At 45.0% G+C, this 27311-nt stretch overlaps 1 protein-coding gene across 1 annotated transcript in view; it reads right to left on the bottom strand.

Moving 5' to 3' along the window:
* Nucleotides 1–26330, bottom strand: part of SLC6A1 (solute carrier family 6 member 1) — a 42857-nt gene extending 16527 nt beyond the window's left edge. The window contains exons 1-3 of the mRNA XM_033071383.2: nucleotides 25993–26330; nucleotides 2652–3063; nucleotides 1036–1167 (exon numbers count right to left, since the gene is read on the bottom strand). Of these exons, the coding sequence (XP_032927274.1) occupies nucleotides 1036–1167; nucleotides 2652–2886 (367 nt within the window). The 5' untranslated portion in view covers nucleotides 2887–3063; nucleotides 25993–26330. The remainder of the gene's footprint in view (nucleotides 1–1035; nucleotides 1168–2651; nucleotides 3064–25992) is intronic.
* Nucleotides 26331–27311: the final 981 nt, after the last annotated feature.

The following is a 27311-nucleotide window of genomic DNA, read 5'->3' as shown; positions in this document are numbered from 1 at the left end:
AGATGCACACACAGTGAGAGTGAGTTCCAAGCACTTAGGACATCGAGCAGAGTGCCTGGTGCTCAGCACAGCCTGACTGAGGAAATGTCAGGGTTCCACCACGAGGATCTCTTCTGCTCCACATGGACACTCCAGGGGTGATCTAAACCGTTCAGGACAGCTGTTCCATCACCCTGAGCAGGAGGAAGTGCTCACAAGAATCTGGATAATGCAAAGCAAGGTTGCACCAACCCCTACCTACAGCAGCAACTGGAGCAAAAATACTTCTCTGTGAGAAACAATTTCATGTCTCAGCGTTTTCCCAGTGCGAAACCTCCCAGACCCAAATTCAATCTCAACAAACTCTCAACTCACCCTGTGCTAATTGCCAGCCCTACTGTGTGAGGTAATTTGTAACACCATGTGCAGCTCTTCTGGGCCAGAACTCAGCTCAGGAGCTCAGAAGTGTCAGAGGATTTGGGATTAGGAGGGAGAAAAGCATCATTTGAGAGGTTTGTGGGTCTGTGCAGAATTAAAAACCCTGGGATTCTGGCAATCAAACCTCAAACTCAAAGTCAAAGAGTGGAGTGAGTTTGTCTTGAGGAAAATAGCAGGAAATTGCCAAAAGTGTCTGGCTTCTGAATTTCAATTAAAAAACCCAGGTGATACCAATCTCTGTGAGCTCAGAAAAATTCACCAAAGTTTACCAAATTGCTGTGAACCCTTCCAAACCTGCTCAGACAACTACTGCTGGATATGTTATTTTTTGACAGTTTTTATGCATTTCTACAAAAAGCCCCAAGAATTTTTGAAGAACAAAAATAAGTTTGTAGTGATTCTAATGCCTAAATCTTACTATTTTTAATGGAGAACAAAAAATATAGCCCAGCATGTTTCAAAATCATCAGTTACACCTCAGAAAAGCAGTGTTTTCTCTAGAAAAAAATCATGGTTTAAATATAAATGAAAGGCACCAAGAAACATTCTTGCCCTGGCACTCTGTGAAACTTCTGCAATTTGGAAACAAATGAGAAATAATTGGAATCCACACTGTACCTTTGAACATTGGAGCAAGCTTCCACACTCCAAGGCCTCCTATAGATGTGTACTGACCAAGGGAACACTCCAAAAGGAACAGTGGCACTCCAGCAAAAATTAAAGTAAGGAAATAGGGAATCAGGAATGCACCTAAAAAGAAATTCCAAAAAAGTCAGTTAGGGTGGGTAAAAACAAAACTGAATTTCCAGTTTCCATTCCTGTTGTATATGAAAAGAAACCCACTGGGTTTTTTTTCCTCTTGGATGTAACTTTTCAAAGATATTAGTGGAAATCACATGTGCACTTCTGAACCAGCACCTCATGAGGTGAAAATAAAGGGAAAAACGTAACTCCTCATCATTTAAATGTTTTCTGTTGAGGTAAAAAGCAGAAATCCAAAAGCCTGTGGGCTTTGTTGCCTTCACCTCTCACGGAGAGCACAGAGGCTTTAACCAGCCCTGGCTGCTTTCCAGCCTTTTGTGGGGAGCTCAGAGTCAGCTACAAACCCCATGAAATCCTCTCAAAACTCAGCCCCAAACAGAGGGATCTGCAGGGCTGGGTGCTTTAGTTCTGCTCTGATACTTTATGGTCTTTTAAGTGCAACTGGAAGCTAGGAGTTAGGATAAACTTCAGGGCAGGGCTCAAAGCAGAGCTCCACACTCCAAAATGGCTCTGAACCTCCTGGGAATGTGGAAAGCAATAAAACCCAAAAACCCAAATAAATGAAGAAACCAAGCTAAAACAACAATAACAACAACAAAGCCCAAAAAACCAAACAACTCCCCCAAAACCCAATAAATAAAAACCCCCAAACAAACAAAAAGCCAAACAAAAAGCCCAAAACCCCAAATCAACCAAACGAAAAACCCCCAATCCCCAAAATACCACAGCAAACAACCAAAAAACAAAACCCCAAAAACCTAAAACAAAACAAGCCCTCCCAAAATCCCCCCAAGTCCCCCAGCAAAGAAACAAGCAAAAACCAAACCAAACCAACAACAAAACCCCAAAAAAATCCCAAACAAAATAAAAACTAATAAAAAACCCCAAAGACCCCACAGCAAAGAAACGGAAAACCAAAACCTGAAACCAAAACAATAACAATAACAGCAAAACCCAAAAGACCCAAAATAAAACAAAAAAAATCAAAAAACCACCAAAAACCACCACAGGAAACAAATAAACAAAAAAAGCCAAAAAATAACCCCCCAATAAACCAAACCAAACCAAACCAACCAGCCAACCAAAAAAAAACCCAAAAAACCAAAAAAACAAAAAAACAACAAAAAACCCCCAAAACCAGAAAACCTAAAAACCTTTAAGAAAACCCCTTCAATCCCCCACCCCCCAAAAAAGTCAACAAAAAAATCCTCAACCAAAACTAACTATATGTATGAAAAATCTGCTAAAACCAGATTTCAGTTAGTTGGTAATTGGATGGTGACTCCAATCCCCAATCAAAACCAACAATATGTATGAAAAATCGATTAAAACCAGGTTTTGATTAGTTGGTAATTGGATGGTGACTCCAATCCCCAATCAAAACCAACAATATGTATGAAAAATCGATTAAAACCAGGTTTTGATTAGTTGGTAATTGGATGGTGACTCCTAACACAAACACACAAACGTACCTCCACCGTTCTTGCCACACAGATAGGGAAATCTCCACACATTCCCTAAGCCAATGGCATAACCTACACAGGACATAAGAAAGTCAAATTTCCCTTTCCAGGTGTCTCGGTCAGGAAGGTCCGTCTTCTTCTTCTGCACTTTTACTACCAACGTTTTGGGCTTGTCGTTGGTGATGGAGGCGTCGACCTCGGTGGAGATCTGTCCGTCCGCCACTTTGGTGCCGTTGGTGGCCATGTCTCTGGGCTTGGCGGGCGAGGCTCTGGCGGCGGCCGGGCGGGAGATTTCAGCACCAGTCCACGTGGACAGCAGCTTTGCGGCTCGTGGCGATCCACCCGGGAGCGGGAGCAGGAGCGGGAGCGAGGGCAGGGCCGCGGAGCCGGGACACGGAGCCTCAGCGCCGTCCGGAGCCACCTGCGCGACACGGGCACACTCACACCCCTGCCCCAGCTTCTGCGTTTCGTATTTTCCACACTCTGTACTGCCTTAGTGTATAACTCTGAACTTCATACAAAGTGTCAGCAACTTCTCCTCACAGCTCAGTCAGACAAAAATCCTTTTCCAGCCCCAGAACCAAGGACACTGCAGCTTCAGGCCCAAAAAGTGCAAACAACAGCGAATTGAGGAGAGAATCTGGGAGGACAGGACTGCAGAACCTGGAGCTGGAAGTGGACAATTAACCCTAATATGGAAATGGACCAAAACTTAGAAAAGTGTGAAGACTTGTGATCGTGGGTCCATCTTGGGTGTAGCCACAGCCAGGCTCTTGCACTGCCCAAGGTGCATCCCTTGAAGGGCTTTTAATAAATCCCTGCTTTATTCCTTTAACTCTGTCCAGCCTCTGTTCCAGGGAGCCTCTCCAGGCATCAGGACACTCACAGCAGCCCAAGGCCTTGTGGAAGGGCTGGGTTCTGCCCCAGGGTTTTGTTCTGGCCTCAACAGGAGCAGGGCAGAATCCCTACAAAACAAGTTCTAAGAGCCACTCATTAGAATTTTTCCCTATAGATCTCCTATGAGGCTACAGAAAAAAGATTTCTAAAAAAAATCAAGGAATAGCAGTTGTCACCTTTAACAGTGGATTAATACTGAGTTTAGAATGTTCATGATTAATCCAAAACAATCTCTGAGACCTACTTACTATATTTTGTCCCTATAGATCACTTACAAGTCTACAGAAAAAAAAAAGAATTTAAAAAAACCCCCAAGGAACAGCAGTTTCCACCTTTAATAGTTGATTTAGAGAATTCACTATTAATACAAAACAATCTCCAAGGTCCATTTATTATATTTTTTTCCTATGGATCTCCTATGAATACAGAAAAAAAGAATTAAAAACCCCCAAGAAATAGCAGTTGCCACATTTAATAGTGGGTTAACAGTAAATTTTAAAATTTCACTATTAATCCAAAACAACCTCCAAGACCTACTGATTTTATTTTGTCCCTATAGATCTCCTGTGAGTCCACAGAAAAAATATTTTGAAAAATCCCACAAGGAGTAGCAGTTGCACCTTTAATAGTGGATTCATACTGAATTTAGAATGTTCACAATTAATCAAAACAATCTGAGACCACTGATTATATTTCATCCCTATAGATCTCTTATGAGTCTAGAGGAAGAATTAAAGAAAGCAAACCAAACCCATAAACAAGGAATAGCAGTTGCCAGTGTTAATAGTGGCTTTAGAGAGTTCACTATTAATACAAAATAATCTCCAAGATCCACTTATTATGTTTTGTCATGATAAATCTGTTATGTGTCTACAGAAAGAATTAAAAAACCCCAAACAACCAAGAAATAGCAGATGCCACCCTTAATAGGAGATTAATAGAGAATTTAAAACATTCATTATTAACCCAAAACAATCTCCAAGACCCACTGATTATCATTTTTGCTATAGCTCTCTAATGAGTCTACAGAAAGAATTTTAAAAAATAAATCAAGGATTAGCAGGTGCCACCATTAAGAGTGGATTTAGAGTGTTCACTATGAACCAAAACAATCTCCAAGACCACTTATTGTATTTTCCCCTATAGATCTCCTTTGAGTCTACAGAGAAAAGAATTTTTTAAAAAATTCAATAAATAGCAGTTACCACCTTTTATAGTGGATTAATACTGAATTTAGAACAATCATTATTAATCCAAAACAATCTCCAAGACTCACTTCTTATATTTTGTCCCTATGAATTTCTTATGGGTCTGCAGAAAGAATTTTTAAAAAATTAAGAAGTAGCACTGTTAATAGTGGGTTAAGAGTAAAATTTGAAAGTTCACCATTAATCCAAAACAATCTCCATGGCTCACTGATCACATTTTGTCCCTATGGATCACTTACAAGTCTACAGGAAGAATTAAAAAAACCCTTCAAGTAATAGCAGTTGGTACCTTGAATAATGGATTACTAGTGAATTTAGAAAGTCCAGTATTAATCCAAAACAATCTCCAAGACCACTTATTATCCTTTTTCCCTAGAGATCTCTTATGTGTCTACACAAAAAAGAATTCAAGAAACACCAGCCAAGAAATAGAAGCTGCCACCTTTATCATGGATTAATACTAAATTTAGAAACAATCTCTGAGACCCACTGATTATATTTTGCCCCTATAGATCTGTTATGAATCTACAGGAAGAATTTAAAAAAGTAAATCAAGAAATAGCAATTGCCACCATTAATAGTGGGTTCACAGTGAATTTAGAAAGTTATCTTATCTAAAACACCTTCCCCTCAAATGCTCCCAAAGGAATTGAACAATAAACCCGATAATGGGACTTAATCCTGGGTGGTGATGTCAAGTTTTACACGTGGTTATAATTAGCTATTAAAGGAAGACAAATGTTTCATGAAGCTTAAATTATAAGCACAGTAAGACAGCAGCCTGCGATGATCACTCCTCATTTCTGCTTCCAACCATTTGTGGACCTTTAAAACACCACTGCTGTTGTACACTTTCAAGACCCAAATCAAAGAATAACCAAGGAGGATTATGAGAAATAGCCTGGGGTATTTTAAACCTGAAGTGCTTGTGGCTGCCACAAACTTCCACAGCTCTGCTTCAGCTGGAAAAAACACACCGAGATAATGATTTTCATGTCTCCTGTGACCCATCCACAATCCATTTATTGTCTGTTTTCTCTAGATAACTCCTTTTGCCACATGTCAGCCCAGTGCTCAAACCAGAGGCTGCAACACATGAAACACTGGCCAGGGTGGAGAGGCTGCACCTTGTGTGGGTTACACTGGGCACGAGGCCAGGCACAGATCCACAATCATTTCATTTACAGGGTTTTGGAAGGAAGGATTGAGGTTATTAGCCATTCACTTCTAGTTCAAAATTATGGTGAAAGAAACATTTAAAAAATGTGTAAAGGCTGTGTTTTTCTTTGAACTCTCATTTCTGATTACTGCATGATTATTAAGCCACATCCAGCTATTGAAAAGAAAGCTTTTGGTTGGAAGCTGTAGAAGAATCAGCTGTAGGTGTGGTGGGGTGAGGAGAGAACAAGGCTGGTGCTTGTGACCTTCCTTCCTCCCTGTTCCACTTCAGGATGGGACTCAGAGAGGGAAAATCCATCTCTGCATCCCCACAAGTCCTGTGTGCAGATATCTCCCTTTTCAAGACCCAGTTTTCCACATCCCAAGCCTGCCCAATTTCCTGTACCAAACCCCAGCACTCCCGGCAGTGCTCAGCATTCCAGGCCCTGCATTTCCCGATGCAGGAGGAAATTGGGATCATGGGGGTGGCCAAAGGGGGCTCCTCTTGTGAGAGCCCCCCAAACTGGGACGGAGTCAGCTGCAGGGTGCAGCCCAGATGTGCAGTTTGTCAGCTCCATCTGCTGCTCAGCAGCCACAACTGAATGTGGCTCCTTTCAGCCAACACAGCCTGGATTAAAAATACCCACCAGGGTGTCCTGGGACTTTATGAACAGTCCTGCACCAGATTAGGTTTGTTATTGTTGTTGTTGCAATTTGTGTTTGGGTTGGGCTTTGTCACCAGCAGAGTTTCCAAATATTGGAAGAGGCTGAACGCGTTGAGTGGAAAAAAAAACCTAAACCAACATAAAACCCCCCTCCAATAACCAAATACTGCATGGAGAGATCTACCTGTGTATCTCTGGTTCATAATGAGGGAGAAGTTCCAGCTCCCAGGGATCTGGCCTGAGTCAGAACTGAGCAACCAAGCCAGTTGGAGCAGGGGTTGGGTGGAACAGGGATAGAGGAACAGGGATTGAGAGGAACAGGGATTGAGAGGAACAGGGATTGAGGAGCAGGGATTGGAAGGAACAGGGACTGGGTGGAGCAGGGATTCAGTCCCTCAGGTCTCCAGACAGGCTCTGCAGGCTCTGCTGGCCGTGGAACCTGTCCTGCTGCTCCAGCCCTCCCAGGCTCTGCAGAGCTCTGGTGGGATTAGAGCCTCTGCTGAATGCAGAGAGAAACTCAGCCCAGTGCAAGACTCCATGACAAAGACAGAGCAGAGGGTTGGTTAGAGAATCTTCAGGAGTAAAGCAAGGAACCTCCTGGAGGAAGGAGGTCAGACCTGTGTCAGCACCTCTGTAATGCTGAGATTTCCCAAGATAGCCCAGCACATTTGTGTCAAGGGTGAGGGGTGGCTGGCAGGCAGCTTGGGGCTTTTTATATTAAAAGACATTGAAAACAGTAGTTCAAACAATCACCTGGGGATGTGCTGCACTTTATGACACAACACATCATTGCACACACCACAACTATCCCAAATCTTGCCAGCAGCAAACCCAGAGACTCAGCAGAGGCTCCTTTTGAGAGGATGGAGGTGGAGATTGACCAGTTTGCTTCTGTGCTGCCCTACCACTGCTGGTGCCATTAGTCCAGGTTTGACTGGCATTGGACATTTGTGCATTTATGGTCTCACAGCACATCAGCATCAGACACTGAACAAATACTTCAATTCCACAATTTCAAAAGTAGGGGTTTTCCCTAACTATGAAAAGTAACTTTTCCCAAGCCTAAGAAATAATGATGACAAATTGTAACAACAGAAGTGGAGTCTAACCTCCAATCCACACTTTCCATAAACTGCAGCGCTTCATGACTTACACAAACCTAGAAGAACTGGCAGTGCAGCAGCAAAGATCCTGGGTACACGCTCTCTAATCAGATTAGGCACTATCCCACAGCACTGGGATTTAAATTTCAAATTGCTCTGACATGGAATGGGACAGAAAGACACTTATGTAAGCTCTGTGGGCTGGCCTGGGCAGGAGGAAATACGAATTGCAGCTGTCAGGCAGCAGAGCAGGTACAGCACTCGCTCTCCAGCGCTGGCTTTGTGGGAAGGAGATGGAGAAATCCAGGAGAAATCCATCAAACAGCTCTGTCTTTGCTCTCCCATCCCTTCACACCAACCCTGAGGGTGCTAGGAAGGGCACAACAGCTTCCCACCACATTCCTCAGGGCACAAAAGAGCCTCCTTGACTTCAGTTACTAGGGCTGCTGAGCCCAGGGCTGGCAGCCCTGCTGGTTGTCCCGCAGCAGCAGCACGCTGGGCAAGAATGGTCTGGGAGAGCCAAGCTCACATAGCAGCCAGGACCATGGGCACTGCCAGGGAAACTGCAACAAAGGCAGGGCACTGCACTGAGGCGTTTTTCTCTCTCCTGGACGGCACAGAATTGGATGGGAGGAGTTGAGTTCATGGCAGTGAACAGCAATATTGCTGTCATCTTTCACAAGTTTTCTTGTTTGTGGCAGCAAAAAGCAGGGAAATCTCTATTTGTGCACGGCCAGTTGTGCAAACATTTCTGCTCAGGATCAGGCCAGGGAGAGGGCAGGAGAAGGAAATGCATCAGATGCACTCTCCAGACTGTGGTGCCTAAAGTAGGATGTGGAAACTGATTTTTAACATGTCTGCTAACATTGAGAAAAGCAGAATTCTCCATTTTGGAGACTTCTCAAGAGCAGGGATCCAGTACCCACTTCTGGAAGTGCCAGCTCATTGGTTTCAAAGTCACCTGTAAAACATCACCTCACCAAACTCCAAAGAGTACAAATTTGTGAAATAACCAGAACTGCCGAGTTAAACCTGGGAAAGCCTTCTCTCTTGTGGCACAGCTGTGCTGACAGAAAAGGCATCAGCACCTGAAAATCAGATCCCTGTGCAGATCTGTGCCCCAAGCCCTGCAGAAAGGAACCCACCTCAATTCATTCCTCAATGGTCCAAAGACCAACAGGGAGATGAAACACTTCTCCACACAGGACACACTAAAAGAGGAAAGGCTCCAACCTGAGGCAGATGTCACGGGCCAGAAAGGAGGCATTGGAACAACTTGGACAAGTTTTGCCATTCCAATAGAAATTAGAACCTGTTCTATTGCCTGCTGCTTCTGCAAGTTTAGGTTCCAGATTAATTCCTATTAATCCATAATAATTGTTTCATGTATTGGATGTGATTGTGCAAGTCCATGCACAGTTCAAACAGGATGGCAGAACCCAGCTCTGTCCAGTAAATAATTTTATTTAGAACAAATCCTGCATCGATGTGGAGAATCCCCTCCCAGCTGAGCCCAGTTCCTTGGTGCCATCTGATGCTACAAAGAACAGCACAAGAAGGACCAAGAGCGAGGATCTGGCTCAGTTTAAGCCTGGCAGAGGGGAGCCCAAGTTCAGGTTTCACTTCTTGCCAACTCCTGTGATCTCTGAGCACTGAGGGGGTGTTAAATCAGACCCCATCCTTCCTAGGCTGATGGGCTGAACTTCCTTCACAGCCTGGTCTCTAAATCCTCCAAAAGGCATTTTCCCCAGGCAGCCAGAGAAACCCAAACGAGCCCTGGACTGGGGGGAAGGGGCCAGTTCTGAGCTCAGGGTGGAAAATGAGGTGGCAGCAAGGCAGGGACCCCTTGGCAGCAGCTGGAGGCTCCTGTGCCCCAGCAGGGACTGATCCAGGGCTGGGGCTGCCCAGAGCCTGCCCTTGGGACAATTCCTGAGGAAATTTCTGCTTTCAGGAGCCCCAGGCCAGAGGAGTCAGGCAGGGGGGAAGTTGAGACTTGGAGCATCAGCTTTTCCAAGAAAGGAGCCACTGGAGTGTGGAGACAGAGCTGGGGTCAAACAGTGGGTGAGACAAAGGCTGGCAAGGAGCAGCAGAGGAGGGCAATGGATTTCCCTCTCCCTTCTTCCCCACACCCTGCCTGGCACAGGCAGGGGGAAATTACAGGAATGTGTTGAGAGATGACAGAACTCTCATGGAGTCGTTCAGGTTGGAAAAGCCCTGTAAGATCCTCGTGTCCCCCCTGCACACCCCACCTGTCCCCAAATGCCACACCTGCACATTTTGTAAATCCCTTCAGGGATGGTGGCTCAGCCACTCTCCTGGGCAGCCTCTTCCAGTTCATGACAACCTTTTTGGTTAAGAAATTTTTCCAAATCTCCAATCTAAATCTGCCCTGCACAGCCTGAGGCCATTCCCTCTCCTCCTGTCCCTGTTCCCTGGGAGCAGATCCCAAATCTGTCCTGGCTGTCCCCTGCTCTCAGGGAGTTGTGCAGAGCCAGAAATTCCCCTGATCCCCCTTTTCTCCAGGCTCAGCACTTTCCCAGCTCTGTTCCCTTCCCTGGGCTGGCTCCAGCCCCTCCAGCTCCCTCTTGGAGTGTGGGGCAGAGCTGCCCCAGGTTTGGGGTGGTGCCTCAGCAGAGCCAGCCCAGGGGACAATCCCTGCCCTGTGCTGTGGCCTCTCTGTTCCTAACCCAGCCCAGGGGCCACCTGGGCACCCCTGGGCTGTGTCCAGCTGCTGTCCCCAGCACTCCCAGCCTTTCCTGCCAAAGACAATTTCCCTTCAGGCTCTAAGACTCATGAAAGCTCATCTGCTTGCTCCCAGTTCTATCCACCCCTAAGGAAACAAATTTCCTCTCCAGCCACACAGCAGAGCCTGCATGTGAAGGGAAGAAAGAAAATAGTTTCCTAAAAATAGCCTGTCTTGCCTCTCCTTAAAGGGTACCAGCCTTCCTATAGCACTTCAGCCTCTCATGGGATGCACAAATTGCCACCAGAATCTGAAGGAATCGTGAGGATGTCATGTTTAACCATGCTTGGAGACAGGCCCACCACCAGCAGGAGGGAAAAGCAGCTGCTTTGGACTTTTCCAATCCTCACCTGCAAGGATAACTCAGAACTCCAGAAATAAAGTTCAAACCCAAAAGCCACAAAACATGGCCAGAACTGTCCAGATGTCTGCGATATACAGAGATTCCTGAGGAGGCACCTGTGCCTTTTAGAGCCCAAAGAGCAGGTATTTACTCCCCAAGTACAGCTTCAGCTCAGTGATGAGATTTATAATTTTCTGCAGCTCTCCTGGTATGAAATTCCCTCTTGATGTAAAGATACAAAGGTCTAACCTGCAGAGACAGCTTGTCTCTTGCACAGTGCTGCTATCAAGGACATATCCTGGTTAGATCCTTAAATAAATACTAAGCACTTAATCCTCAAGAAAAAACTAAGTTTCATATTTCTAAAGAATTTACTAGCAAATGTGTAGATGTGCAATTATAAGGGATTCTGTCACTAGTTTGATAAAAACCACAGTAAAATTAAAGAAAAAAAAACCCACACTAAAATTAAAGAAAAGAGAAGCAAAAAAGAAATGCAAGATGCAAAATCATGAAAAGTGCTGGCCACATAGCCCATAGCAAGGTTATTTCTGAAAGACAATGGATTGTGTTGTTTTTGTTAACATCAGGGTCAGGATACAGCAAAACATTCTTAAACCACACATGCAAAATGATCCTGGCCATCTTGGCAGTCTGCATGAGGCTCATTCCAGAATCTACAATATTTTCTTGTAAACACAGAATGATATTGCCTTCCTGACCTAGTAAGATTTTTGTTTAAAATAGACAATAGATGTTGGAAGGAGAAACTTTTTCCACTCATCATGGGATTCTATCAAAACTGATAATCAGTCCCTTACAAAGACTTTACAGTGATTAACATCAATTCCTGATCAGTTCCAGAAACTCTAACAAGGTTGGGGGTGGCCATAAACTATTTTAAGTGTGTTTTTCCTCAGCCCACATTAGCACCATCTGCTCCTACTACTTCATATTTACACACCACAACATTTGGGCCCAACTTCAGAGAGATTTCTAGCAATTCACAACAGAACCAAATGGCTCTGGGGTACCTGCCTGCTTTGGTGATTCCCATGTTCTGGAATGGTGTTTCCTTTGCTGTTTGCACTGGTATATTCCTTTGCAATAAAGTCTTTCTCACAATTTCTATCTTTAGCTTCTAGACTAATTAAATATAATAAATAATAAATAAAAATAAATATAATAAAAGGTAATAAGTATAATATAATAATCACCATCTACTGCAAGCACACATTCACTTCTAGCTCCCACACAGTAAACAGGATGTGCCTTAGAAAAGCAAGGACAGCATTCCCATATTTATTTGGACTCCTGGTTGTACTCCCACCCATCTGAAGTTTAATGGAGCAGGGTGATAATACAAGTTACTGCTGCATAATAATGGGTTTGCTCGTTGTTCTTTTCATTGATTGGGTGTCATTCTTTAGCCCTGATTGGTGTTAATTGTTGTTGTGCACACCCCAAGGCCTTCCCGGGGAGCCCACACTGCAGGGTAGAAAATGCAGCACAGAGAGGCTCAGAAAAGGACACAGCTGGTGCCAGCTGGCATTGATGCCACAGCAGGTTCCATTATCCCTCTGCTGACACCCAGCACATAACCCAACATTCCAGGTCCATCCTGGCCACAGAAACAAAGCCAAATGCAAACTCAGTGGAGCAATGGATTTACTGCCCTGTGCTGAACTGCAGAAATTAAAGGTTCTCACTCACACGTACCAACCACAAGATTTGCTTCCCTCCTCCCTTCCCCTTGCCTGGGAGGGGATGAGGGTGATGAAGAGCCCACCAGCCCTTTTCCCTGCTGTTCTGCACCTTTTATTTTCTGTCTTTTTGGAGTTTGTGCCCTGGGGAGCTGCTGTGGGCAGGAGCTGGGCAGTTCTGACTTCCTGCCTCAGGGGCACTGGGCTCCTGCTGGCCCAGGGGCTGCACAAAGCCCATCCTTGGAGACACACCAATGCAGGAAGCCAGCACAGAAAAAGGGAGCAGCAAGTACTCAGAAAGGCAAAGTAATTTGCCCAAGCAGGAGGCTGGAGCAGAATTTAGAGCAGAGTTTCTTTGCGTGCCAGTGCAATGCCTTAACCTTCAATAATAATGCTGCTACTCTCTCCTCATGGCCTCTTTTCATCTCCAGCATGTACAAATGACTAAGTATGAAAGACTTTTTGCCTCGTGGAAGCAAATAAAGGCAAATAAAAGCACATAAAAGCTCCAGCAAGGATCACGGTCTCTGGGGAAAAAAAAAAAAAATAAAAAATCTCAGTGTAAGTAATTGGAGGTGGTGTTTGTTATTTAATTTTTACCAATCTCTGAGCTCTGTGCCATTTCTCTTCCCAAAGAAGAGAAATGCCCTAGCATGCCAGAGCCAAATTTGCTGGCAGGCAGTGTTCCATGAGGAAAAAGGAATGGGGAAGGTGGTGCTGCTGCCCTGCATTCCCCAGAGCCAGCCCTGGGCACCCAGCACGGGGGACACCAGTGGTTTTGGAAGCCTGTGAGAGCCAACACACTGCCCAAATTATCTGCAGGTGCCACATCCCCCATGTCAAGTATTTCCTTTGGTGAGAACATGATGTGAAAACATGATGTCAGATGCTGTGCCTGCCTTCTGGAGGTGCTGCTGGAGTCTCCTGGGATTCTGGTTTGTTTGAGGACTGGAGGCAGCTCCCATCTGTTGCTGTGCCATTTTTTTAAGTGTTATTGTTTTGGGTGGGAGTAGGTAGAAGCACATGGTAGAATGCAGCAGAAGGAACATTGCTGCAGACTGAATTTCTCATATTTAAAGGAAACATTGACTTCTGATCAGCAGCCTGTGAGTGGCTCCTGTTCTGTGTCAGAGCCCACATCACACACAAGAGCCCAGCGTCGATGGGGAGCAGCAGCCAAGGCAACACTGAAGGCTTTGACCAAGATTCCACGGCCAAAATTCACAGAACCTGCCCCAAACACCCAGATTTTCACCAAATGCTTGCTGTTCCTCCACCTCTAATTTCCCACATAGCTCCCAGCGCCCAATCAGGCTGAATTTAGGGGCTGACACTGTCTTAAAATGGATCTCTAATCTGAAAAGGCTGTTGGCTCCTAGTGCTTGAAAAGGGGCATCTTCACCTTTGTGGGGATGAGAAATAAAGTTTCAACAAAAAGTGTTTACAATTCTCTTTATTGGATTTTAAAATACTCAAGTTTCAATTTCATGCTTAAGAATGAAGCCACGAGAAGAAAAACCATTTCTGTAAAGCAGTGCTGAAGAAAATTAGAGCTTTGAAGATCAGTTCAAGCTCAAGTAGAGCTTCAAAATCATTGATAAACCCAACAGAATCTGGGCCACAGAAATGTTACATTTTTGTTCTGGATGTCTCCCTTGTGCTTCTCCTGCCAGTTCCAGTGAGTGCTTCAGATTTTGGGGATATTTGAGTCACTCTTACACCTGAGCACGCTGCCTGGAAGTGCCAGGGCTGAGTTATTGTTCAGGGAATGACACCTTGGCACATCTGAGATCAGATTTTGTCTGTGTGACTGGGCAAGTCACTCTGGGTGACATCCAGAGGAGAAAGGTGCCTGCAGCTCCCAGACCCACCCACCAGGCAGGATCCAGGGGCCCCAGCATCAGAGAGGGTTGGAAATACATTCTGACAAACAGAGCTGAATTATCCTCTTGGTTCAGCTGTGTCACCTTCGTGCAAGTCAAACTTCTTCCAGTTTCTAACATTTTATTGTAATTATTTTTCTCCCCACAACCCCCACAGAAGTCCCTCTCCAGTTTTAGCCCAGCTCAAGGCCTGCCCTTCCCCAAGCCTGGTGGAGAGGAGGCAGCTCTGGCAGATGCTGTTTCCTGGTTTACAAAGGCTCTCTGACAACAGCAGCTGCCAACACTGCTAATCCAAAGGATTCTAATTTTGGGGCTTCCTCTTCATTTTAGCTCCTGGCTTCTTTTAAAGCCCTCTCTTCTGAATAAGAAAAGACTTTACATTTGTGATTCTTACATGCAGTTATCATACAGAGCAAAGCAAACAAAAAAATGCTGCAGGCACACGCACATGTTAATGCAGTTAAGACTCTTGGCAGGAGAAATTGGGAAAATCAAACCATTTTGGAGGGGCTGCAGTAGAGAGAAGAAAAGCCCTGAATCTGAGGTTACCCTTTTCAGATATAGCTGCAAGCTAAAGCCACATTTCCTATCTGTTCTGTTTTCTTTGATCCTCAAACTTCAATCCAAACCTTCAGGTTTAAATGGGATTTCAGTCTGAACTAAAAGCAGTTTAAATGGAAACAAGAAATTCTTCCCCCCTCACCCCTCCTGCCAAATCGGGAGTTTGAAGCTGCAATATCGAGGTGCTTTGCAAATCTATAAAACTTTCTGGCTTGAAGTGATAAGGACAAACAACCACTCTGAAGGTAGGAGATAAATAGAACAACTCGTTTTCTTTTCAGTTAAAAAAAAAAAAGGAAATACAAAAATAATAAAAGTGAAGAGCTTAAGAGAAATCCAAGCATTTTGCAAGTGGTCAGAAGCAGTGCTCGCTGGTTTGGCTGATGGCTCAATTCACGGCAATGCCAGCAGGGCAAGGCTTCACGCCTGTCCCCGAGCATTTCCAGCCTCCCTTGAAGACAAGCATTGGGGCCAGAGTCTGTTCTGAGGCTCTGGCACCGCTCTGAACCGAACACAAACGCGTTTGGGGGGATTGTGGAGCCATGAATCCCAGCCCTAATTCCCGTAACAACAACTCAGCAGCACCTCGGAGGAACTTCCTGGAACTAATTGGCCTTTAGGAGGTGCGAACCTTCTGAGCTCTCCCAGCCATGGCAGGAAGTCTCTGCTTGGCTTTGGGCTCAGATTTGGGTTTGGCAGGTGACGCCTGAGGTCTGGAGCAGCCCCTGCTCACTTTTCCCTGCATCTCTCTGAAATGTCAAGCCCTGGGTGAGGGGACTCGGGATCCCCTCCTGGAAGGATCCTTTGCTCCAGGGCAGTCATATCTGTGCTGTGGCATTTTGTTTATAAGGTTAAAAGTGCACCTGGGTGTTTTTTACCTGACTGCAGCTATTAGGTTTAGTTAGGTTTATTTTGAATATATGGAAGTACCATACAAAGATTTCCAGTGTGGAGCACGTGCATTGAAAACCATCACTGGGATTTTAGTCTTTCCTTTCTGGAGCTTTCTAGCTGCAAAGAAGCTTCGAAGCTTTGCTGCTTTGGTCAAAACAAATATATTGAACAACCTCCTCAGGCGTGCCTTGAGCATCCACTAACAACTCTCCTCCCTCAGGACCTTTACAGATATCTGCCTCTCACAGCAAGTCAGTCATTTCAAATATAAAACAAAACATCCCCTTTACTCACTGCAGTGTAAACAGACAAATACTCCTTCCAATCTCTATCTGTTACAGGCACTAAATTCCTACAAACAGCCCTCATGGACAAAAAGCTCTTTCCATCATTGGGCTCATGCTTTCCTCATCCAAGATATCTGTAAACTGATGGTGGAAATACAACAGCAATAAATCAATAGCTGATGTTTTACTTGCTCTGTGCTTTTTGTTGTGAAACATTTGAGGGGCTGGGGCTGTTTTTTGCTACTCTAACAAGCATCAAGCCAAATGCAATAACGGAGTAACAATTTCCTGCCTCATGAAGGAATTGATTTGTGGGTTTTTGTTTTATTTTCAGCAAACTTACCAGCAGACCTCCATGCACCAGCAGTGGCATTGCTCAGAAGTGCCAAGCACTGGAAGGGTCAGGAAGGCACACAGCCCCAGGTGCTGGTTTGTGTCCTGGCCCAGAGCCTGCTGCTCTCCCCAAACACAGAGATGAGGTTCACAACGCAAGGAGAACTCAGGACAGTCTGGAAGCAAGTGTTAATTCTGCAACCTGAGAGCCACTGGCAACATCTGGGACAACTGCCCCTGGTCTGTGCCCCAGGAGTGCTTGGAGCTCTGGAACTGCTCTGTCAGGGATGCTGAGGCCACAAGCGAACAGAATTAACTGGGATAATGGATCAGGAGCCCAGAGCAGCAAGCAGGAGGAGCAGAAAAGCTGCAGGTGCCAGATGGACCAGGTCACTTGGGTAAGTTCAGTGGCAGCTGTGCCTGAGGAGAGCAGGGGAGCCTTGCTGGTGACATGGCAGGTCTTGCCCAAAGGGTTAAATCCTCACTTTGAGCCCACTGACCACCTCTGCTCTAAGGGGACAGCTGCTCATTCAAAGGCAGAAGTGGAATTATTTACTCCCAGCCACTATAAAACAGATTTCCTTTGATCTCTAGGGCATATTTTTCAGTATAAAGCCTTAGGAGGCAAACACCTTGCATGAGGAGGCAAAGGAGGGAGTTAGCTTCCCCCCATACCATTTGTTTGAATAATAAACCACTCAAGGAAAAATATGACACATGGGAGGTGTGATTTTTTTTCTCCCTGGAGGAGATTAGGTTAATCTTGCCTTTTTTTTCCAAAGGTACACAGTTCATCAGCAAGAAGTTTAAGGAGGAAAAATGTGTTTTCATATCAGGTAAGAGTGCACACAGTGCTTGCCTTGCTCCAAAAATGGATGAGTCTGCAGCTATCTGCAGGACTGACAGCTTTATTTTCATCTGCCTGCCCTGACAGAGCATATCAGGAAACATTTTTCCAGATCTACACTTGAGGATTTGAACATTCATACTGATACCACTTCAATCTCACTTGACTCTATGGAGAAAAAAAAAAGCCCAACCCAGTTTTATGCATTTAGTTACATCAGATAAAACCTCATTTGCTGCAGCAAACAATTTGGTTTGGTGTTCACTCCCCAACCTTTTTTTTTTTTTTGTTTTGGAACTGCTTTTTCTCCCCCTCAGACTTTCACAGCTTTCCAATTGCAAGGTTTGTGGTACTTGCCAAGGGTGAAGGAATCTAATTTGCTAATCCAATCATCATTTGCGAACTAATGACTGTGAGCATGTATAAAACCAACATTAAAAGATCTGAAACAGCAGCTATGGTGGGGAATACATTCTCAGAGTAAACAAAACCACCTTGAACTGAAGCATTTAAAGCCTGAGCAGATTTCTGGTTCAGGAATTCAGTCTCTTCCTGGACAGCAGCTCTTTTTTTAATGAAATTAGCAGTAATAAAAACACAGCTCAAACCTTCTCCCACAGCTGGGCTTCTCCAAGAACTGCAGCTGGACTGACTTTTGGGTTAAGGCAGAACAACAGGAACAGCAATAAACCCCCTACTTCTCAATCAGTGCTTCAGATTCACCCGAGAAATGACATCTATTAGTGTTTATCTTTAAAATTCCTCAAGCTCCCTAAATTCCAACTCGTAGCAAAGGACACATGTATGAAAATAAACAAAAAACTCAATGTGACCCAACAGCAACATTCAGTTCTCTCTATTGACCTTGCTTTGGGTGAGATCTGTAGTTGATATTCAGCAAAGATTCAGTTTTCTGAAGCACATCTGGAAATCCTACCTTTAACCACTTAACAAATCTACCCCTGCCCTGAGAGGATCTTCCCTGGAAAAAAGGAATGTACAAATACCCCATGGAACACACTCCTGCCATTCAGGTGTTGCAAATGACCCCTAATCTCAGTGAGTCCAAATTAGATTATTGTGCCAGAATTTCTCCAGTGGAGATGTGAGAAGAGAGCCCTCAGGCCATCACAGATGCAATAATAAATTAATTTGTTTCAGAAAACAGCCTGGAAATGGATATTTGTTTGGACAATCAGGAAAATGTGTCTTCTCAGCTGCTTTTGGATAATAGATGAGGAATGTTATTTATCAGCAGGCATGCAGTGATGTTTAGGATGGATTAGCAGCTCTTCCTTTGCTGCCACACTGCAGTGCATGTTCTACTCCACGCTTTTCCCTTCATGGGTCTCACTGTACCCCAGCACAGGGGCTGCATGGCATCGATGCATTCCCCTTCCAGCAGCATCTCAGGGCTGCCACACAGCCTTCCCCAGCAGGACAGCAACTCCAGGAAAATCCATGCAGCAGATCTTAGAAAAACATGTCTTTTCACACTGGAACAAATGAGGGAGGTATTGATCCTGCCTGTGAGTTCTGTCAGAGCAGCAATTCTTCCTGCCAGGGTGTCACAGAGCAGCTCCAGAGGGCAAAAATCAATCGAGGAACATTTGTGTTTTACAGCAAAGGCAAAAAAATTGAAGCAAGGGGAAATGGCCACAACCATCTAACAGGAGCTGATTAAGCTGGAATGGGAACCTGGTTCTCTTCAGGAAGAGCATGTCTGAGTCTAGGACACAAAGTTTTCCACATTTCCACAAAGTTTTCCCCACCCAACAGGATCAGGTGGCTGCAAACACCTCCAGGGGCAGCCTGTTCCCACACAGAGCTGGGGAGGGGAACATTCAGGATTCCAAAGGTCACCAAGAGTAGCTGCCACAATGCCTGTCCTCCTCCCCTATCAAAATCCGAGTGCAGTTTGCAGCATCCAAAGGATTTTTCTCCCCAATTCCCACCTTTTGGAATGAGCATTTCAGCAGCAATTGGGTATCTGGGTCCTTGGGGGGATTTTACCACCTGAAGTGGGACTATCTGTGCCATAAACAACTCCCCTCTTCACCTGCGGGGTTTGACCAGAAGAGGGGCAGGCTAGAAATAAGCTAAAAATCAAACCAGTGCAGAGAATAAAGCTGGAAGGAACATGGCTAATCCCAGCTCCAATGCAGCTTTGAAATGCAAAGCAACAAGAGCCTCCATTCATTACCAACCAACATTTCTGCTTTTCGACATTTTATTTTACAGATTTGCTTGAAAACACTTCAGGGCAGACTGAAAGCAGGATGGCACCACTTGCAATTCTTCCCAAAAAAACCCCAGGGTGCTAGTGGGAAGCAATCAGGTGCCACAGAATCAGCACCAAGCAGGGCATTCCAGCAGGCAGGCAGTTAAACAGGATCAGGAAATGCCAGCTCAGCTGCCACACACAGCCCTGTTGAATAAGCTCATCAAATTAGCCACTGGAGCATTTCCAGTGGCCCAGCTGACTTGCTGAGCTTGGGGATTCGCCTGGCTGTACTGGCACAGGGGATTTCAGCTCCTTTTGCATGGTCACAGCCTGTGGGACCTGCTCCCTGCACCAGTACCTGCCAGCTTACCAGGGCAGGTCTGAGAAATACAGTAATTTCATGATTATAAGCCGCACCTGATTATAAGCCTCACGTTACAATACAGAGTGTGATAAAAGGTATCTGTTCTATCACCATCTGTTGAGGGTGGGGGCAGTGATCCTTATCTCCATGGCAGATATTCTGCTAATGGGCCATCCATTGAAACCAGGCAGGGCATTGTTCTTTATCTTTTCACAACCCATCCTTCCTCCAGCCAGTCATTTTCTGCTCATGGCCATTGAGTCCCACTGTGTGACTGATAAAATTACTGCATCCCACTGGGAGTTGCTCCAGCCAGGGGGAAGAGCCCAACATTTCTTACCAAGATAAAAACAGAGGTTTTGGGACACTAAGGGAGCCCCTTTCTCCACTGGACTCCAGAGGAAAACCGGATTTCTCCACATCCCCACTGGAGCTCCGGAGGGAAAGTGCACCTTCTGCAGGAGCACTGCTCCAACTGAGCCACATCTGTCACTGCAGGACGATGCAGCCACCATGGGATGGGACTGCTGCCAACACCCTGCCTGACGGGTGTCAGGTTGTACTCTGACTGTGTCAGGTTCTGAGTTTGTTTCTTTGTAGTACTGTATTTCTATTTTAATTTCCCTAGTAAAGAACTGTTATTCCTAATTCCCATATCTTTGCCTGAAAGCCCCTTGATTTCAAAATTATAATAATTTGGAGGGAGGGAGTTTCCATTCTCCATTTCAAAGAGAAGTTCCTGCCTTTCTCAGCAGACACCTGTCCTCCAAACTAAAACAGCAACTTTTTGTTCTTTGTCCATATATAAGCCGCACCTGATTATAAGCCGCACTTTGGGTTTGGACCAAAATTTTAGTAAAAATGGTGCGGCTTATAATCGTGAAATTACTGTAATTCAGTGGTGGAACGGGGGCACCCAGCTGGAAAATGGCAGAGCAGGGCAGGAGCACAGGGAGCCAAGAGAAAGGGACCTGCCCAGCCTGCAGGGAGCAGGAAAGCCCGAGTTCTGCTCAGGGATGTGACACTGCTGCTGGGGACATCACTGCTCCCATTCCTCACCTTCCTATTCCTCACCTTCCCTGCTGAGAGCTGGCTGCCACAGCACAAATGGGGAAGGAGAGGGGACTCTGCCCAAGGCAAAATAAACACCCCTCAGATCACAGGAGCTGTGATTATGGACCATACTTTTAATCCAAGCAGTCCATCTTTAGTCTAAAGTCCATCCTGTGCTCTTTCTCATGCCTCAAGTATCTGAAATGTCTCTGAATTACCCTTCTCCTAAGGGCAGACTGCTTTTCCAAGAAGTATTCCTATCAAGAAAGAGAAATATTAATATTTTTCTTCATTTTTCTTCTCCCTTCTGTCCTTTTTGCCATGCAGAAATGACAGATTTTTGGATGCCAGGCTCTGACGTGCTTACTGAGGATCAAAAACCAAGGTGACCACCACACTGTATCACAGATCTCAGCCACCAAAATACAATCTTTGGAGGACTTAATCCCCTCAAACCCCAAAAATCCCAACCTGTTCTTAATCACAGACCTGCTTGCTCTCTGATGAAAATTGAGCTCCTGAGTTGGTTTTGAATGTACTTCACAAGCCTGACAAGTGTTCCACACATTGCATCCCACTTCTTAAATGTCTCCATGAATTTGCTGGTGGGAGCAACTTGTTTGGAAAGGATTGCTCAGACCCAGAAGTGGGAATTCTTTGCTGCCATCATATATGCAGCAGACAGCCCCAGCTCAAAACCTTTTTCAATTTCAGTACAAAACTAAACAAGTGAAAAAACAAGCGAAATTTCTTCTTCCCAATGGGTTTTATATTTAACCTTCAATTATATTAACTGTGCCATAAAAGTGGATGTGCTACTGTAATTATACACTCCAAAAAGGCTGCTTAAAATCTGAAGTGATTGTTTTGTTTCATTACCTCACTGCTTTATAATATTTCCATTTCCAAACATCTCCTACCCTCAGTCCAGGGGAAATGTTAAAGGTGACAGGATCTCTCAGAGCTCTGATTATCCCTCAGAAAATTGCACTTTCAGGTCCTACAAAGCCAAGAGAAGCTGAATTGCCTGCAACTGCAATTCCAGCCACTGCAAATCATATACAGCTCTCCCATGAAAGCATTAAAGAGCTAAGACTTAATTAGCATCCCTGATTAAATAGCAATTCATACAGCCATTATATCTTCCAGTTAGGCAGCAGAGTGCTCTGGAAAAGCAGAGAAGGGGGAAAAAAACCCCAAAACCACACATGCTCCTCCTCTCAATCAAAAAATTCACCTCCACCCACTTTCTCCAAACTTTATCCTGGGAAATGTTCATTATTTACGATGCCAGACACACTTTGGACGCTCCCAGGCAGAGCTTCCCTCTGCAAACTCGACCTGTATGAGAGATCAGAGAGCCCCTGAGAAACCCTGGCCAAGGCAAGCAGCAAAAGCAGCTCAGGGGGAGCAGGGTGGAGAGGGTGCCCCAGGAGCCTGGGGAGGGAAAGGGGCTCTCCCAACAGAGAAAACCCCACAGTGCTGATAAAAGCCTCCAGAGCAGCACTGCTGAAACTCTGCTCCTGCTCTCCCCTGCTTCCACCTCACAAACACACCACAGGACACCCTGGGACAGCTGGGATGGCAATTCTTCAACTGGGAAATGAAGTGATGGAAAAAGGGGAGCAGAGCAATTCTGGAGGCAGACACATGCAGAGAGCCCCTCTCTGTGCTGGGGTAGCACAGCCCGAGGTGACTTCACGCTTTCAGAGCTGTTTTGAGTTGGAGGAAATCCCTTGGATTATGAATTTCCAGTTCTGAAAATCATTATCCACCTGGTTCTGCCCCCAAGGTGCTGCCCTGTCCCTGTTTCTCACTGGATTTGGGAAGATCTGCAGACAAAGAGGAGCAGCATCTGTTGCATTTTTTACCAGGTGGATAATGCAGCACAAACAATTCCTTCTCCCCAGCCAGCTCCTGGTCTGGCCATGCTCTCCAGGCTGCAAGGATCATTCCAGCCCCCTGTGAATCTCATTCTATGAAACCAAGCACGAAAAATGTACAAGAAGCAGTGATGAAACAACATCAACAAAGAAGTAAGGAAAGGGAGCAAAACTAAATTTGCACCACAAGTGCAATTTCCATCATGGAACAACATTTTATCAGGACAGGTGCAGGATTAACAACACTGGTCCTCTGCTAAAGCAGAATCTCAATTTTCAAATCAGGAGAACAGATCATTTGTGGTTTTTAATGATAAATCACAGGTCAAGAACTGATTTGGGGTGCTACCCCACTGCTCCAGGAGAGCACATTGGGATTTTGGTAGTTTATCTCTCAGACAAGTGGAGAATTGCACTGCAGCAATATTCCCTTCCCTCAGCCAAACTGGAAATCTTAGATACATGAAGTAAGTCTGTGATGAAGATAAATAAACTGCCACATGAGCAGACCCCAGTAAATTAGCCAGCCAGCCACAGCAGTGACAGCTGGGATGTAAGAGGAGAGGGAGTTGCTGTATTTAGTGTTTGAAATTTCACTGGGGTGCTGCTCACTGTAATGTACCCCTGGGCCTTGCAAAGTCCTGCTCCATCAGAAAGCCAGGGGTCAAATTTACACAGAATAGCCTGAATACTTGCTCATGTTTGATCATTCCCTGCTCCCTGCCACAAACATTCTCCAGAAGGTTTCTGGGCAGATGTGTTGTGTGCAGCACAGTCCCACATGCACCACACTCCTGTGCTGCCTCTGCAGCCCCATTTCTGCCTCCAGTCCCACTCCACACTATCCCCTTTCAGAGATCTTGGAATGGCAGTGCTTCCCTTAGAACTGAAGGAAACTCCTTTTCCCACCGCTCCTGAGCCTTATCCAGCTGTTTGATGCTGATTCTCCAGGCACTGTTTGCTCCACAGCCTCACCAGCCCGGTTCACCTCTGCCTCTGCTTTCTCCAGCTTAGCCACTGCCCCCAGCTGAGGGAACAACCAAGATTTTGGATTCTCACAGCCCCAAAGAACTCAAGGCCATCACTGGACATACAGAACTGCTCAGAGATGAGTGTGGAGCAGTTTCAGCTCTTTGCACTGTAATACATGAGTGCTCAGTTGAGGAAAGGCTTGGAACAACATATGGTCCCAATTACCTCTGTCCTCCTGCAACCAATACTTTTCTCTTCCAGATACAATTTATCTGTGCTGCTTGGCAGCTCAACTGGCTCCTCTTCTTCTCCTGAGGAACACAACCACATGCAGATGCTATTTATACACTGGGCAATTTATTTCTGCAACCATATTTTCCCAATAAAACCGGCCTCGTGTCCCATCCAAAAGGTGAGAGTGGTGATCTGTGACTGTGAAAGATGCCCTGGCACTTTGTGAAAAGCAAATCCAGAGTCCTGGTGAAGTGTCAGCTTTGCAATTGCATTCTGTGGACCTGTAGTAGCTCTTTCCTAACAAACAGCTGATGAATTCCCCTCAGATGTGACAGGGTCAGTCCCAGGTAGCTGTTAAACCAAAGAACAAACTCCATCATGAGCACCACAACCATCAGCGCTCTTTTCCTCATGGCTCTGTCCTTACAGGTATTTTTATGCTCTTTTTCAGCTCCCACAATCCCTTCACAATAGCTGGGCTCAATAGGAATCACAGGAGGAAATCTCTTGCTCGCTTTCTCTTTGAAAGCCAGGTCAGAAACCCAGGGGAATACAAATGGCACACAAAACCTCATTTCCCTCCCTCCCCACAGCAGCAGCTGGGGAGTGCTCAGTTACTTCCCATTTAAAACTTTCCAAGCCTTGGTTGGAGGGAGAGTCCCACACGGGTGCCAGTGCCAAATACTGACAAACAGATCTGGAGGGGAGTGAAATGTGTTTTGGAATAATGAATTCAGATTTATTTCCCCTTGCACTGGTTTTATAAGGTGCATTGTCATATTAAGAAGCAAAAGTAAACCTAAAAAATTCAATTTGCAAAAAGCCAATTGTGAAACAGCTTCTTCTAGGTAAGAAAAAAAATCTCACCACACGTGAAAGCTGCTACAGAAATCCCCACAAATGCCAAATATCTTTCTATCCTATGTCTTAGGGTCCATTTAACTGATACAATTTGAAAATGAGCACAGCATGCTATCAAAAGCAGTTAAAAAACCAGAAACCCAAGCCCAGCATTATTATGAGGCAGCACATTTATTGTACACCAATAGAATATCCTTGCTCAGCTTATCAATGTCCACAAAAAGCCCCAAACAGGAGAATTTTGTAGCCCAGCTCTGTGAGCTCAGCCAGAATGTGAGAGAGGAGAGATGTTTGGAGCATCTCCTGTTCTGCCACCACCCCCCAGGCTGAGCACTTGGCACAATGTGTGTGCTGCCAGGTACCCAGCAATTTGTTGCAAAGCAGAGAGCTGGATGCTCAGTAATCCTCCTGAACTAATTTTTCTCACTCTCTGGAAACAATTTTCTAGGCCATCTATCTGGGAATGTCACCTTCCTAATGGGAAGCAAATAACTGCTGCCTCCTCCAGCTCCAGACAACACAGCCGAGCTTTACTTCTCCTTTTATTAACAACCAACAGCAGTCATGGCACAGGGAAAATAAAGAAGTATTTTATTCAAGACTTTAATCAACATTTGACGAGAATTATGTGCTCTGCCTCTTTAAATGTAAGACCCCAGAAGTTTGACAGGAGGGAAACTTTGAGACGTGCTGCAGGGGGAGATGGTTCCATTATTGGAAATGTCCTTTTATTTACTTCACTGCAGGTGCCTCCATTGAAAAAAGCAAAACATAAAAAAAAGCTGAGAGGTTCCCAACTGGTTTGAGGTTTTACAGCAATTGAGAAGAACCCCAGTGAGCACTGAACTTCTCTGGGTCCTGTGACTGGGAGCACTGAGAGAAATATTCAAAATGTGATCTTCCTTCGATGAATTTCCAAGACAAGACTAAAAACACAATATTCAACACTAACATTTCTGAGAAAAAAGGCTGAGCCTAATGCCAGAGCACTGCTCATGCAGAGCTCCTGAGGAAAGCTACAGGAACAGGGATAGAGAAGAAAATTCCCTTCCACTCCCCCCACTATCCCTGAGAGAAGAGAAGGGAGAAGTAGGGGCCAGGCAGAATATTAGATATATTATATATATTCCTTACCTGCCACAGAGAGTCCCAGGGCAGCTCCTCATTCACAGAGGTGTCCCAGCTGTGAGCCCAAACCACCTCTGTGCCCCATCCACCTCGAGCTCGCAGGACCCTGCCCTGGCTCCTTTTCCCAGTTATTTTCCTATTCCCCAGGTAGAGACAGTTCCCCAGGGGCTCATCCAGCTCCTGAGCAGCAGCAGAGCTGTTTCCCCACAGCAGCAGTGGATCTGGAAGGTTCCCTGCCCCTTTTGTGCCAGATTTGGGGCTGGCACACTGTGCTCTCCCGGAGCTGCAGTGTTTCCAAAGCAGCAGAGTGTTCCCCAGGCTCTGCCCCAGGAGTGCGTTCACCCACCGGCCTGGAGCCCTTCCCTCTGCTCTCTGCAGCAAGTTCCACAGCGCTGGAAGCCAAATACAGCCTGTAAGAGCCCAAAGGAGGGATGCACGACTTCAGGCTGCTCCATAAAATGCTGTTTATTGTGTAAATTATACAGAATTCATGGCTGGTGGGTGACAAGAGCCCAGCCCACAGCATTTTCAGCCACAGCTGTGGGTTTGTCTGAAGCCAACTCTAGTTCTGGTTACAATGCATTATGTACTTTTTATTACAGAGCATCTTATAACATGACAACCAGTCAATACTTTTATTATTACCTATAGCCTATCATAACTACTAACATTAGCATATTCCTGTTACTATTTTCCAATCACAAAAAGTTTGTGTGTTACAGTTTAAACTAGAAGTTGTTTTTTAGTTTTCTTCTAATGGAAAATTTTGAGACTTTTTTTCCCTACTTGCAACATAGCATTTTTGTTTGCCTGTGATAATCTTTTTGCTTGGTAAAAACATCTTTTGTTTAAAGTGAATTTGTCCTTTGCTTTATGTCATAAAACCCCCTTTCAACTCATCTTACTCTTTAGCTTCTTAGTTATCTAGTAAAGCTAGCTCAGCAATTCTTCTCTTTCATATCAAAACCTACTATTATTTTTATTCCTTCTTCAAATTTTACATTTAAAGATTTTTCTGTTATACATACATATCTGTGAAACCTTCTTGTTAAATCCTTATTTTTTCTAATACTGCTCCCATTGTCCAGGGTGTCCCAAGTCCCAGCAGAGGGGAGGCAGTGCTGGCCCCATGGCTCCTCCAGCCCCAGGGATGGGGCTGTGCTGCTTTTGGAAATTGATGGGATTAATTAGAGGCCAATTTAGTGGTTGACAGCTTTTTCTTTATACCCTTTTAAATTTTAAACCTGTCTTAATCCTATCTCACAACAAAAATTAAGTTTATTAAAATTAATAAACCTAAACTAAACCAAAATACGTGGGAACAG

Source organism: Catharus ustulatus, chromosome 13 (genome assembly GCF_009819885.2).
Source record: "Catharus ustulatus isolate bCatUst1 chromosome 13, bCatUst1.pri.v2, whole genome shotgun sequence".
NCBI classification, from domain to species: domain Eukaryota; kingdom Metazoa; phylum Chordata; class Aves; order Passeriformes; family Turdidae; genus Catharus; species Catharus ustulatus.
The sequence above is the reverse complement of the archived record's forward strand: the minus strand, read 5'-3'. Positions and strand labels throughout refer to the sequence as shown.